The 15,030-nt window shown below is 36.9% G+C and overlaps 1 protein-coding gene across 1 annotated transcript in view; it reads left to right on the top strand.

Moving 5' to 3' along the window:
* Window positions 1–15,030, top strand: part of GPATCH2 (G-patch domain containing 2) — a 172,449-nt gene that overhangs the window by 92,727 nt on the left and 64,692 nt on the right. The window contains exon 6 of the mRNA XM_059144925.1: window positions 12,072–12,139. Within this exon, the coding sequence (XP_059000908.1) occupies window positions 12,072–12,139 (68 nt within the window). The remainder of the gene's footprint in view (window positions 1–12,071; window positions 12,140–15,030) is intronic.

Here is a 15,030-nt window from a genome sequence, read left to right as displayed (position 1 = left end):
GAGATTCCCATAGTTTCTGTCACCATCTTATTGTCTGTTCACTATGTTTGGTCCTTGCTGATCTCCGGCTGGCTAGTCTAGTCTAGTCTGAAACCCGGTATCTCATTCACTCACATGAATCTGGTTCTCTCCGGTCTTTTGAGGTCTCATGCTTGTACCCATGATTGAATCCCATGGATTCCCGTCCTTTGCCCCTGATCTCCAAGTCCCTGTGTTCTTTGAGCACACCCCCCCCCCCCAACTAGGTTACAGAAATTCCTGAGTCACCCAGGCTGAGGGGAACCAGTAGCACTCTCAGGCTATCTCTCTAGCCCCCTCCTTCCACAGATGGGGCATTTTTCCTCCTGTGCCAGTTTGGGCAGGGTGCCAACTCACATGTGGCCTCTCCTGGAGACTTCCCTCCTTACCAGCTGTGCCTCAGGAGGCAGACTTGCCTTAGTTCCCTGCACTTCCCTGATCTTGCACTTCACCTTGCCCCAGACAGGCGGGAGCAATCAGAACCTGGGTTCCTAAGCTCCTCCCCCTACTTCAGCTCAAGCCCTGCAGCCCAGCCATCCTCAGCAGAGGGGGCTGCTCCCAGGCTCTTGGTAGAGAAACCCAAAAGCAGCAAGGGATAGGGATTTAGTGAAGATGAAAGTACAGTAATTTAAAATATGAAATTACTACTTCCTTTTTTGTTTGTTTTTATTCATTTTTATTTGGGACTCTCTCTTCCCACTGGAGTTGGACAGTATCAACCAGGTGGATAATCTAGCATAAGCTTGGAAGCCTTGACCGTAGATTATTTTACAGAATAAGCCATATTTGGATTTCTGGATTTCTGAAACTTGATTACTTACCCAACTTTTTTTTCTTTTCTCCCAGTAGACTTATGGTCTAGTCAGGCTTATGTCTTTGTTTCTAAACATATACCCTTATGATCCTTACCTCATATCTGTGTTTAGCATATAATTCCCCTCCTTCCTTCAGCTTAAACCCTACCCGTCTCTAGCACGCAGCATAAACCACATCTCCTCCTCAAATTTGTTAAGTTGGGCCATAACGATCTCTCTTTTGTGAGCCGCGATGGCAGTTACGATCTCAGTGCACACAGTTTAGCACTTGTTTTCATATTTTTTAAGCTTGCAGCATAGTAGCTAGAAGGGGTTTTTTTGTTTGTTTTTTGTTTTTTGTTGTTTAAGATTTTAGTTATGTGAGAAAGAGATCATGAGCAGAGTGAGGGGCCGAGGGAGAGGGAGAAGCAGACTCCCCGCTGAGTGGGGAGCCTGATGCAGGACTCAATCCCAGAACCCTAGATCATGATGGGAACCAAAGGCAGACGCTTAACTGACCAAACCACCCCACATCCCTAGCAGGGTTTATGTTATGCAGTCCTTCAGAATCTTCTACCACATCTAGCTCTGTGCTAGGCATATAAATTAGATATTGAGTATCTCTTTCTGTGTACTCCTGACCTTCTTAATGGCATGGTTTTGGTTTTTTAAGAAGAAAGGTAGAATTTAATGGCAATAATGGCATCATCATTATTATTATTATTCATGAGGGATTAACCTTGCTGCATAAAGATGCTGGAGTAATGGAGGCTTGAACAAGGGTTTTGTTTTTTACCCCTCATGTTATGGGAAGGTATTTGATGGCTTCATTACCCAGATAAAGGATAGCAGGATGGAAACCTTTGATTCTTGTCATCTTTCACTCCTACACAAAAAAACAGATGTTGTTGCCTGTATCCCAGGCGACCTGAAGTGCAAAGATGGGCCCAAGTCTCCTGACCACAAAGTAAATCCCACTGAGAGAACTTTCCTCAGAGGCTCCACTTGTGATTGCATTTCCTTCTTATTGGCCAGAACTGTCTTCACATGGCTGCCGCCGGCTGGCCCAGTGATGTTATTGTGCAACCAGAGTTCAGCTAGGTACTGGCTTCTTTCCATTTCAAGCAAATTCTACTGATAAGCTTCCCAAAAAATGGAGAGTTTTACGGTGTGATTTTTTGCTTGAAATATGTGTTGGCCAAAAGATACTAAAAGTTTAAGTTATTACTTGGGATTTGTGCTGCGAATCAAGAAGAAGGATGGTATGTACTATACTAAGATTTTACAGTTATTGATGAACTAATATTTGATTTCTTAATTAACTCATTCACTCATTTATATTTTAAAGACTAGTTTGCCTTTTATACCTTAAGAGTTCATTTGCGTATGTTGATACTTGCTCTCTCTTTCCCTTTCAAGTCATTGTTATGTGCTTTTTTTTTTTTTTAAGTTATAGAAAGATTTCAGTGCAATTTATAGTGTAACAGTCAGGTCTTGAAATACATTATAGAAGGTTGAGTGTTTGCCTGCATGTTTGCCTCAAGAGAACGGTTTATAGACTATAGTATCTGAAGTGTTTTATTTGCTAAATATAAACCATATTAAGATAATCAGCTTTAAAATGTGAAGACTATTAGCATTTTTCTTATCAATTACTATCAATGTATCCTTGAGAGTCTTAGAAACAATCTTTTAAACATCAAAAACAGCTGTGATTTTTCTTTTAATGTAAATTAAGATTGCATACAATATCACTATCAACTTCAGGTAGAAAGAAATTGACTAGTTTATTAAAAAACATTTGAAAATGTAGAAAAATAATACACAATTAAAAAGGAGATATGCACAACTATTGATATTGTGATAAATTATCAATTAATACAGAAAAAATGATTTTAACTACTGAAGTGTTGATCATGTGTTTTAACTATAGTTTAAGTCATTTATAACTAAGCACTTAAACATTTTCTGAGTCTGCTTATATTCTTAAAGTAAATTTTTTAATGTACATGATAGAATTTTCACCCAAAAGGCCATCTTAATATTTTTATGTTATCAGTTGTGTTTGCTGAATATCATAATTCTCTTTACTGCTGTGTTACCCCCTGACCTCTTCTAACTACAAAAAAAACCTAATTTTACATGTACCTAGCTTTTCGGTATGTTGTAAATCTCATTAGGAATGAGAGCTGTTGAGTCGTCTTTTTGTTTTTTAAGTTCTGTCTTTAATATAATGGACTCTGTATAAGCTAAGCTTCAAAAAGAAAACACTTTCTAGCTTCTATTTTCTGTATATGTGACTCTTTTTTTTTTAACTTCTACAGAATAGTGGGAGACAAGAGGAGAGACTTCAAAGCACCCATTAGAATTTGTATTTATTGTCTGAAATTCCTTTAAACAGTTGAACATTACTTTTAAAAGCATTTTGAATGTCCAGAGAGATAAAAGGATTTTTATAAACAAATTCCCTGGCAGGAGCTACATTACGTGCTATATATTTCAGGCTAATAATAAGGGCTTACTGTGGGTCAGTGTGTCATATCCCAGCGGTGTCTAGTGAGATAGAGGGTTATCTTATATGTCAGCTAGCTAACCCTGTGAACAGTTTTGAGCAGGCAAGATAATGGGACTGAATTCTGAAATGAGGGTTGAAATATACTGAAGTATTGTCACATGTGAGAACAATAACTTTTTAAAAATAAATGTAGTCACCTTTTGACATCATTAGACATATTTGATAATAATTTTTAATGGGGTATATTTTAAGTGGATAGATTGGTAGAGTATGAATTGAATCATGTGTAATTAATAGATAAATAAATCATAAATTCTGCCGTGTACAGGTTTTTATTAATAGAAAAGTACTGGGCAAAATTGGAAACTTTTTTTCTTTTCTATTATGATTACTGAATTAACATTACTTGATACTAGTAAGATTCAGCTTCTTGATTGCAGCTTTAAGTTTTGAATATAAGATTACTTTTACCCAAACATAGGTGCAATAATACAGAAATCTTTAAAATTGCTTCGCTTTATTGCACTTCCAGGACAGTATCTCCATAAACCATTATATAAAGTGTATTAATGCCTTTTTTAAAATTAATTCCTTAAAGGATTTTTTATTCATTCTTTCTTTTATTTCCCTGCAAAGTCAGTAACCAAAGCTAAATATACACTTAATTTTGAGAAAAAGTTCGCATGCGTATGCAGGTAGATGTCATGAGTCTCAAGAAAAATATTTATTTTTTAAAATGTGGGTATGATTGCTCAATATGAATTGAAGAAGATAACCTACATACAATCATGGCATATAAACTAAAATTTTAGGCGATGTATAGATATTGAGTATAACCTAAATATGTTGAATTGGGGTGAATATTATAAAGTTTCTTTACACCATCTTGTGTACATGTTGTTTATTATTTGGCATTTGCTTTTATAAAGGGCAGGTCTTTATGCACACTGGATTTTGTGTAAATATATGTGGGCATAATCTTATTTTTCCGAAGCCCATAACATGGCAAGCATCATAAATGAGTGATTTAGGAAGCCTTTGGTCAGCCAGCAGAGGCCACTCACAGCTTGCTACTAAACTGGACGGCAAAGTGAACCACCTTTTTTATTTGCCATCATTCCAAGCTGGTTAATTTTTAGTTTCTTACTCAAAAGAAATTATTATCATGGAGCAGTATGAAAAAAGTTGTTGCTGTATTTGTTTTTTAATTATGTAGTGATTAATCTTTTCTATTAAAGCATTCAGATCATTCATTATTAGTGTATACCAGAAATGAGAATTTATGCACTTAATAATTAGAAGTATTATTATTCTAATAGGCCAATCATTCTAAATTCTTAATTATTAATGCTGACTTATTTTAACTAGAAAAAAAAACTGTTAAGGGATTTTAAATAATGACATTGTTTAGTTTCAGATTAAAAACATAACTGTTGCCAATGTTGTTATATGTATGTACACATACGTATTTCTAAACCTGCATCAGTTTAGTATAATTCAGCTTTTGATGATCCTTTAGAGAAATGTATGTGCTGTGTTACTTGAACATGTGCCGGGCTTAACTTCCGGGTACCCAAGGTCTGTCTTCATTCACCTCTTCTGGTTGATTCTGGCAGTGGAAAGGTTAGCATCATCTCTTTGACACAGATGGATTCCTGCTAGGAAGACTAATCCGCAATTGAAAGGCAGGACTTGTGCTCCTCTGTGCTTTATTTCATTTGATTTTTTTTTTTTTTTGATTCTTCATAAAACCTTTCTGGTTTGAAGGTATAATCTCGCATATGCATTGATACCTGCTTCTGAAGGAAAAAAAAAAAAAAAGTACACGTTCTCTAATTTTTCAAGTTCCTTCGTGTATTCTCATCATGGAATGCTTACCCCTCTCTAGCACAGTTTTGAATTTTTGACTACTTTGGCTGTAACGCCTTGTAGTAGAGCTATTTCTTACTCAATCCATAACACATGCCAGCAGCCTTGTTTGGGCCACTGTGCTCATCCTTGTCTATATCCAAAATAGCCCGCTTCGTTACCCAGAGTTACAAGTGAGAGCCAGAGTACCATCCTTGGATGCCTAATTCCAGGCTGAAGGTTTTCCAAGAGTATATTCTAGATTCAGGCAAGCGTTTCTTGCAGCAAATCCTCAAATACAGTAAACACTGGCTTTGGTATATTGTCTCCTTTGTGTAGTTCTGTAGGGGAAAAAGCAGTAGGTTGTAAATAGGACAATTGAAGTTCAGCTCTAGCTGTTTAGTCTTTGTGATCCGGGCATGTGCCGTCATCTGGTATTTGAGAGTAATGATGTTTCCTCACTCTGTCCCACCTTGCCTGTGAAAATACCTCACAAGCAGGCAAGAGCTATAAAGTTTAGGACAATCATTATCATGAGTAATAATAATAAGATTTCTATCAATTATATTAACTCTTTGATGTGTCATGGTGGTCATTATCACACTTTCTTTGTTCATTTATTCATGTTACTCAGGAAGGATTAAAAAAAATGCTAAAAGTATAATGGAACAGTACCTTGACAACCAGGTAAAATCATCAGATTCATGCATTGTGTTATATCCACTACAATATAATTTAGCTATCATGAGGCTGGGAATAATAGAGGACACATAGATCCTAATAAGGGGTTTTCCCCCCATAAAAGTCTTCCGGTGTGAAATCTGATAAGAGCAAGGTTGTTTGTGAATATTGGTGAATTTTAAAATGAAAACCTGGCATATCCTTCTGTAATTTATTGTGTTTTATTAAATTCTAAAGGCATTTTTCTTAGTTGGTGAATCAAGTGACAGTGTGTAAATTTAGTCATTTAGTACAACAGTTTTTGAAATCTCAGGTAACTCATTTGCCCTCGGAAATGGATCATATTCCCACCTGAGTATTCCTTCTAGGAGAACATTGTCTGAAGCCAAAACTCCTGATGGGTAATGTTTTACAGTGACCTCTCCCTCCCTGTATGTGCTGATCCAGCACATTCCCAGACACCCATCGGGCATTCTTCATGTACCTACTAATTCTTAGTTTCTTGTGGCCAGTACAGAGGATTTCTGTTAGTCCGGTGTAAAATAACGTTTTAGTTTAATAGAAGTCTAGACAAATGAAGGTGAAATATGAATTAGCACATGAATTATTGCCTGTTTTTTTTTTTTCTTTTATTCTTTCAAAACCATCTTGGAATGAAAGGGGTTCCTTAAACTCAGGACTTTATCAAGACATCCAAAAGATCACTCAGTGTGACAGTATAATTAAAATCACCCAACAGAATGGGAACTCTGTACCGTTTACTATATAGTAAATATAAGTCTAATTTTACATACATAGTAGGTAAATATTTGGTGAATTGTATCCAATAGAGCAGTTTTGGGTTAAGCTCATGGGGAGCAGCCAGTTACCACGTGAGCTGAAGGATCACCCTGGAAAGTCAGGCTCGGATTAGAGAAGGACTTTGAATGCATTTCTCGTTAGTTTTAATTTTACTTTCAGCGTAGAGCTATGGATGGCTCTGGAATGAGAAAACTGACATGCGAAAAGCAGCGATTTAGGAAGTTGAGTCTGGCAAGTCGGTAAGATGGATTGGAGCAGGGAGAGATAATTGCATGCAACTCCCTTCTCACAGGTGACTTCCCCCCCTTATTCCTCTTAAATCAGATAACTACTCTGTTTCCCTTTAATCTTATAAATGATACCCATTTATGCTACCTGAATTGTCATTTTTTTTTGTATCGCCTTAAAAGTCATTCTAAAGTAATTTTTATTTTTTTTGTATGTTGTTTTAAAAGTAATTCTAGTGTTATCTTCTTGATGTTTTCCATTCCCAAATAGATTGTGCCTTTTGTGAATTGTGACCATTCTGTGATATTATATATGCGAATAGATGACACAGTGAAATATTTTATTCATTCTCCACCTATCTCGTAACAGAACTTTTTGGAACACTGATATAAAACTCATTTGAAATCCTTTTGGGGAATCTTTGTGTTTATTTTTCTGGAAGGGGTTAAAAGATGAACATTTTATACATCTGTTTTAACAGCTATTCATTAAAATCAGTTACTGCAAATCTTTCAGGATATTATTTTCTAATGATTGATTTTTAATGAAGTTAAATGTGTAGACAAGCAACTATAATAAATTCCCTTTCATCTCTTCGCCCTCCTCCCTCACCTCCTACCCCCAGAGTTTCAAGTCCTATTTTGAAGCCTGGCTTTGTTGAGTTGTTTTCCTTAATATCTGTCACATATATTTGACTGACACATTTGTTGAATGTACCAGGGGGGGCCTTCGTGCAGAGCTGCTAAACTTTGAAGGCTTGTTTCTTTCTTCCAAGAAAGAGAAGTTGAGTCAAATGAACACTGGTCCTTAGAGAAGCAGAAAACTTCCGGGTCTTGACACAGGAGCAGGGAGGCTCATGGGATGAGCTCACGGACTGTCTCCTGGCTCCCTGGAGGCCGGGCAGATTTGATTGACCGGTCCTCACAAAACTGAAAGGCCTTCTTTCGAATGGCAGCCTGCCACCCTGAGTATTTGTCATTGTGGCCACTGATGCAGAATAGCATTTAGAAAGCGAATAAAATGTAATTGTATAGAAGAGCAAAGTTGAAGGAGAATGACTGGAACAGAGGGAGAGAAGAAAGAGGAATGGCTTCCTGGACGTCTGTGGGGCCATCACACTTCACTCATTTACAGAAGGAACCTTAATCCTTGAAAATATGAGTAGGATACCATCTGTACTGAACAAACTTTTCATTAATCCTCAGAGAGTGTTGTATCTCAGATACGTTTACATGATTTGGGAAGTAATTTTTTCAGTTATGTCATTGTAGAAGAACGGGATGGGTTTGGTGACAACAGAATGACAAGGAGATGTACAACCCAGTGTTCTGCTTGTCTTTTGAGGAAAGTTATGAAATTGGTGGTCAATAAATCAGTGATAGAAAGAATAGGAAATTGTCTTAATGTATCTAATGAAATGGAGAAAATAGGTATTCTGTCATTGATGCCATTTAGCCTAATGTCCCATATGTTCTTACCTACTGACCTTCTGAATTTTGACAGTGGCACTTTCTTGTACAATGGTTACTCACTTTTCTTCTGTCACTATGACATTCCCATTTTCTGAGGTTGATGACTTGATTGTAAACAACAATAGCAAAAACCAAGACCCACGTGATCTTTTAGCTTTAGTTTACTTCATAATCCGCAGAGGCTGGAAGTGGGTAAATGCTTTGTTATCTAGCAGCCACCCATTCCTTTCTAGGTTGCAGTATCTCTTTTTTTCATTTATTAATTTGAGGGATAAACATAGGTAATGAATGACTGTAGTCACTATGGATGGAGTAACATTTAAAAATGAACTGGAAGAATTCTGGGCAGATAGTGTGATGTCATCAGTAAATATTGGCTAATTATATAAATGTTTCCAGAGTCCTAACAAACAAGAGCTGGACTGTGGAGATATTGTTTCTCATGAAGAACAGGATACCTGTTACCTATCCAGTCTTGTGGAATAAAATCTGCTTTTTCTAACAAATAAACTTTAATATGTGAATGTCTTACTGGATATTTTAAAGAGGATTTTTTAAATGTATTCCTTCTTTCTAAGACATTCCTGGAATAATGAAGCCGTGTTTTTTGGAAAACGCAGTAATTGCCATACTTGCTTACTAGAAATAATTCCTTGAATGTAATGTTTCAAACTGCTTTATTTATTTTTATAAAGATGATTATCTCAGCCTAAATTATAAATTTTTAGAAAGAATTTTATAACAGTGTTTCTTGATATTTATAATACTTCGAATTATCTACTAATAGTCCATGCCTCCACATTTAAAATAAATTGGAACTTGACTATAGTCCTGCTTTCCACAGGCTGAATTCTGTATTAAGATCTTATTCTTAGATTTTCAGTATGGGGTGTCTAGTCACAAAGTCACAAAAGGTTCCCAGAGTAAAAACATTTTACTTTTGAGGCAGACCAGTGACATGAACCCTGAGAAGCCCATCCTGTGGGAATCTCAGCGTTGCATGATTTCATTTAAATATAAACTTAAATTGGAGCACTTGGGTGGTTCAGTGGGTTAAAGACCCTGCTTTGGGCTCAGGTCATAATCCTGAGTCCTAGGATTGAGCCCCACATCCAGCAGGGAGCCTGCTTTCCCCTCTCTCTCTCTGCCTGCCTCTCCGTCTACTTGTGATCTCTGTCTGTCAAATAAATAAATAAAATCTTTAAAACAAAAAAACAATAATCCTAAATTATGGCTGTTGGCATATCTTCCAAAGTAAAACAAAAATTGACTTGAAATAACAGTAAAAGGTATTCACCCCTATTTTTTTTAAGGAAGGGCCACATGTTATGTAAATATGGAAAGTCATTTAAATGTCTCTTTCTGATCCTGTAAATCTTGTGTGAGTCATTTGCAGCAATTGAATTGAGCTTATCATTTATACATATATGATTTCTGAGAAATACACAATATGATTATTTCTGACTAGATTGAAAGCTTACATTTGTATTGTGGGATAAATTAGTTAGAAATTCTGTTTTATTGTATTCAGTTGCATTGTTTTCATCAGGCAATTTATCACATGGGTATATGTGCAATTTCTTCATTTATTAAATTTCAGATTATGTATTTCAAGCCAGAGCAAGACTTAAACATTTTTCCATAAGTATAGCTTCAGGTAAACAAGCAATTTTAGCCCTGAAAATAGCTTCTGCTTCTGTCAACACGTTGTTTATTCTTTCTCTGAGATAAAAAGTTCAGTTTTCTGATATTTGTACCAAGATAAAGTCAGTAAACAAGATTAATATAGTGTGGAAAAGGTTGTCAGCAGCCCTGGCAAAGGAAATAAGTTGCCTGTACATAGAACATACTGTAAACTGAATAAAAGTGTCAGGTCCACCACGAGATAATGCGATCATGAACTTCTAACAAAGCATGACATAGGCACCGTCGGCTTTTCTCAGAGCCACAGTGTAGAAAATGGATTACTGTATTCCTGGGATGCCCACTGGAATAGCATGAAAACCTCATTTTGAGGTGAATGCAGGATGTGGTCCTGGAGTTGAGCCACATGTTTACTTGTGGTGCTCCTGCCGTGGGGGTCTTCATGTCATCATCTGCACACATTTGCAATATTGGCATTTCTTGGAGTTTAGAGTGTGTGCCGGCATCCTTGTGACCCAGGCGATAAAGGGATAAATTGTTTTTTTGAAAATGTTGGGTTTGTTTTCAGAGGTATTTTTCTGCCTCTTTGGGTATTTTTCTCTTTTTTTCTTTTTTTTTTTTTTTAAGATTTTATTTACTTATTTGACAGACAGAGATCAGAAGTAGGCAGAGAGGCAGGCAAAGAGAGAGGAGGAAGCAGGCTCCCCGCTGAGCAGAGAGCCGGATGCGGGACTCGATCCCAGGACCCTGAGATCATGACCCGAGCCGAAGGCAGCGGCTTAACCCACTGAGCCACCCAGGCGCCCCGCCCCCGGTATTTTTCTGATTGTAGACTTTAAGTGGCACTTTTATAGTTGCAGAGGGTTTTTATTATTATTATTATTATTATTATTATTACTATATTATTAATTATGGCAGAGCATAACTTAGGGCTTTTTGTCAGAATACAGGTCTTGTTGGCTGTGGCTGTAGTAGACACATTCTTTTTTTTTTTTTTTAAGATTTTATTTATTTGTCAGAGAGAGAGAGGGAGAGAGATTGAGAATGAGCACAGGCAGACAGAGTGGCAGGCAGAGGCAGAGGGAGAAGCAGGCTCCCTGCCAAGCAAGGAGCCCGATGTGGAACTTGATCCCAGGACTCGGATCATAACCTGAGCCGAATGGTGCTGCTCATGCTCCCTTTTGAGAACCCGCTGTAAAATAAAAAGTTGTGCAGTTTTTGTTTTTGTTTTTTTAATGAGAGTTGCTTCTATTGTGAAAAAAAAATTTTTTTAAGATTTTATTTATTCAATACACAGAGAGAGAGATCACAAGTAGGCAGAGAGGCAGGCAGAGAAAGAAGAAGGGAAGCAGGCTCCCCACTGAGCAGAGAGCCCCATGCAGGGCTCGATCCCGGGACCCTGAGATCATGACCTGAGCCAAAGGCTGAGGCTTAACCCACTGAGCCACCCAGGTGCCCATATTATGAAACAATTTTTGAACCTTCAATTCTTTAGCACATTTTTAATTTTACTTGGAAACAGGGATAAAATATTGTTCTTTTAGGTGAAATTACATTTTGTTCTGTGTAAATACGCAGATTATTCCTGACCTATGGGAAAACTATGAAAAGGACTCCTGACTCCTTCCTCGATATAGGTTTTTGTATGCACTGAAGAAGTGTGCGCTATAAAACATGTTACTTATATTTATGAATTAACTCTGGTTAATTGGTTTTTGGAAATACCGCTTGCTCAACACTAATTAAGTGAGCCTCCTTTTTTTCACATATGATTAAATATATGCACAGTTGAGCAGTATTTGGAAACAAGAGTCGGTGGTCTACTGCTTAAGAAACTTTTTATTATAAAGGTACTTTTAAAATAGTCTTAAAATCCTAACAGAAGACCTACAATAAGTGAAAACAAGAGACCAGTCTCACCAGGAATGAAATTTCCCTCTTGGCCCATGCAATGTTGATTAGCTTTTGAGAATTAATATTTTATTCTCCATTTTAGATTGGAATCCATCAAATGGATTTTTTTTTTAAGAGACACATCTGTGACATTTTTTGTTTCACCTCTCCTTTCAGGTGAGCACCCCTGGTCCTGTCAGTAACAAGAGGATGGTTCACTTTTCCCCAGATTCTCATCACCATGAGTGAGTACACCCTGATTTGTAGGATCTTGTTGGGGAAGTCCGTGTATTCCTTGCAGGAAATTGAGAGCTATTGCTCGTAAAGTTAGTTTAATTTCACCTTTTTATATTTCTTTTAAGATTTTATTTATTTATTTGACAGACAGAGATCACAAGTAGGCAGAGAGGCAGGCAGAGAAAGAAGAAGGGAAGCAGGCTCCCCGCTGAGCAGAGAGCCCGATGCGGGGGCTTGATCCCAGGACCCTGGGATCATGACCTGACTTGAAGGCAGAGGCTTTAACCCACTGAGCCAGCCAGGCACCCCTGATTTTGCAGCTTTCTTAAGAAAGAGCAAATACCTTATGTCTTTGACAGTTGTACAAGAACTATTTCAACCCATGGCATAAATGTAAATAATTGTTTTTGAATATAATCATTCTTTTATTTATGATAGGATTTGAACTGCATTTTTATTACATTAAGTAGCATCAAGTTCTCCTACTCATCCTTCCTCTCTCCCTTTCTCCGCACTCTTTCTAAAGCACTCAAGTGCAGAGGACGTGACTGTTTAACTCAGTACTTCTCTGCTCTCTGCTTCTGCCCAGCATGAACTATGAGGGGACGAGAGTGTATTTTCATGTAGCAATAGAAAGGAGAGTCTAATTTACTAAATGATTATAAAAATTAAGCAATTGAGCTTTAACTTTGTTGAATTATTGGGTGAATTTCTAGATGCTAATTCTATTTCTAAATAATACCTTTATTGGAAGAACTTGAAAACATTATATATTTTGAGTCAGTAGCATGTCTCCTGTGAAGGTGGTTGAACTTGAAAAAGACTATAAGATGTGGAAAGACATGAATTAATAATTGAACCAATTTTTTTCTGGCTAGTAATCCTGTTAGGATCCATTAGATCCCAGATTTTAAATCCATTCCTTAACCAGTGTAGAAGAAATTATTCTTCATCTATAGCTTATTTTATACAGATAATGAGTATAAATATAATCTGTATAATATAAAGTAGTATTCATATAGATTATTATTTCCTATAACATTTATTTTATGGATTATGGTATCATAATCTCCCCTTTCTTAGGTTTATGTTATTCATTTGTATTATCCTATTAGACCTTTTCTCTGTTTTCCTCAAGCAGAAAGAAAAAAGAGTGAAGCTTTTATTAATTCAGAATGGCAGCTAAAGACTTGTATATTTTCTTCTTAATTTTTTGCTCTGATATGAATCAGGAACTGTAGCAAGTATAGATAGAGCTGTTTTCAAACCAAAAATTGCATTTGGTAATGATTGTAAATGCTCCGAAGACAGATCTCTTTATCACATTGGAGTCCTGGGCTAACAGTGCCCAGTGGACAGTGAATAGTTTTTGGGTGAATGAAAACATGAAGGTGTGAATTTAAAATGAGACAAGTTGGATAATGTCAACTGAGTATTACTTATCACATTAGCAGGTATGACCCTCATTGTTTTCTCCTCAAGTCCCTTACATACCAATCTCCCCAGGGGTTCTTAATCAATTAAATAAGATTCTCTGATATCTGAACCCCAATATCACTATTTTTAGAGTTTTAGAGTTTCCTTGGTTGCCCCAGTGCATTTGCTTACCATTCAGTCCACAATCAGGACTAAAATGGAGTCGTCTTACTACCTCGCACCCTACATGCTGCCAGTCCAGTCCGGTCTCTTTAGTCTCTCATGCTGACCCCATCTTTTCCGTTTCCTGCCGCATTATTTTGAATAAGCTCTGTTACTTTTATATTACTATAGGATCCTAGGGAATCTTTCTGTCTCTGTTTTCTCACTGTTTGAGTACATGTTACTTACTTCTGCACTTAAGTTCAGTTGTACTTCTTTTATTCCCCCACTTATAAACCCCCAGTATTGCCTCTTGACAATCGAGTGGCTTCTCTGGCATGTTACTGAACACTCCCCATGACCTGTTTCCAGTTACCTTTCCACCTCACCGCTATCTGTCCCTCACAGATAACAGTCCAGCTCTCTGGTCTGCCTCTCTTAATATGACCTTTAACTTCACTGTCCCTTTTAGCCTGGGATTTTTTGCTCTTGCAAATATTTGGAAAAATATCTATTTGGGTACTTTGCCTATTTTTTAGGTTGGATTATTAGATTTTTACTATTAAGTTATAAAAGTATCCAGTATATTTTGAATATTAACCCCTTATCAATATGTTGTTTGCAAATATTTTCTTCCATTGCATAGGTTGCCGTTGTATCTTGTCATTGGTTTCCTTTGCTTGGCAGAAACTTTTTAGTTAGATGTAGTCCCACTTGTTTATTTTTGCTATTGTTGCCTTGGCTTTGGTGTCAGATCCAAAAAAATCATTGCCAGGATCAATGTCAAGGAACGTACTTCCTGTTTTCTTCTAGGAGTCTTAGGATTTCAGATCTTGTGTTCAACTGTTTGATCCATTTTAAGTTGATATTTGTGTATGGTACAGTAGGGCTCCAGTTTCATTCTTTTGCAAGTTGGCTGTTCAGTTTTCCCAAACCATTTATTGAACAAACTGTCCTACCCCCGCATACATTCTTGACTCCTTTGTCAATTAACTGACATACATGAATGGGTTTATTTCTGGGCTCTCTATTCTGTTCCATTGGTTTTTGTGTCTGTTTTTAGCCAGTTATATGCTGTTTTGATGACAATGGCTTTGTAATACAGTTTGAAACCAGAAAGTGTGATGCCTCTAGCTTTATTCCTTATTAACACTGCTTTGGTGATTTGAGGCCTCTTATGGCTCCACACAGATTGTTTTCTTACTTATGTAAAAACTGCCATTGGAATTTTTATATTGAATACATTGGATCTGTCGATTCCTCTGGGTAGTATGGACATGTTAGCCACATTAATTTTTCCAGTCTGTGAACATAAAAGATC

The sequence above is a fragment of the Mustela lutreola genome, chromosome 14, assembly GCF_030435805.1.
Source record: "Mustela lutreola isolate mMusLut2 chromosome 14, mMusLut2.pri, whole genome shotgun sequence".
In the NCBI taxonomy this organism is placed as follows: domain Eukaryota; kingdom Metazoa; phylum Chordata; class Mammalia; order Carnivora; family Mustelidae; genus Mustela; species Mustela lutreola.
The sequence above is the reverse complement of the archived record's forward strand: the minus strand, read 5'-3'. Positions and strand labels throughout refer to the sequence as shown.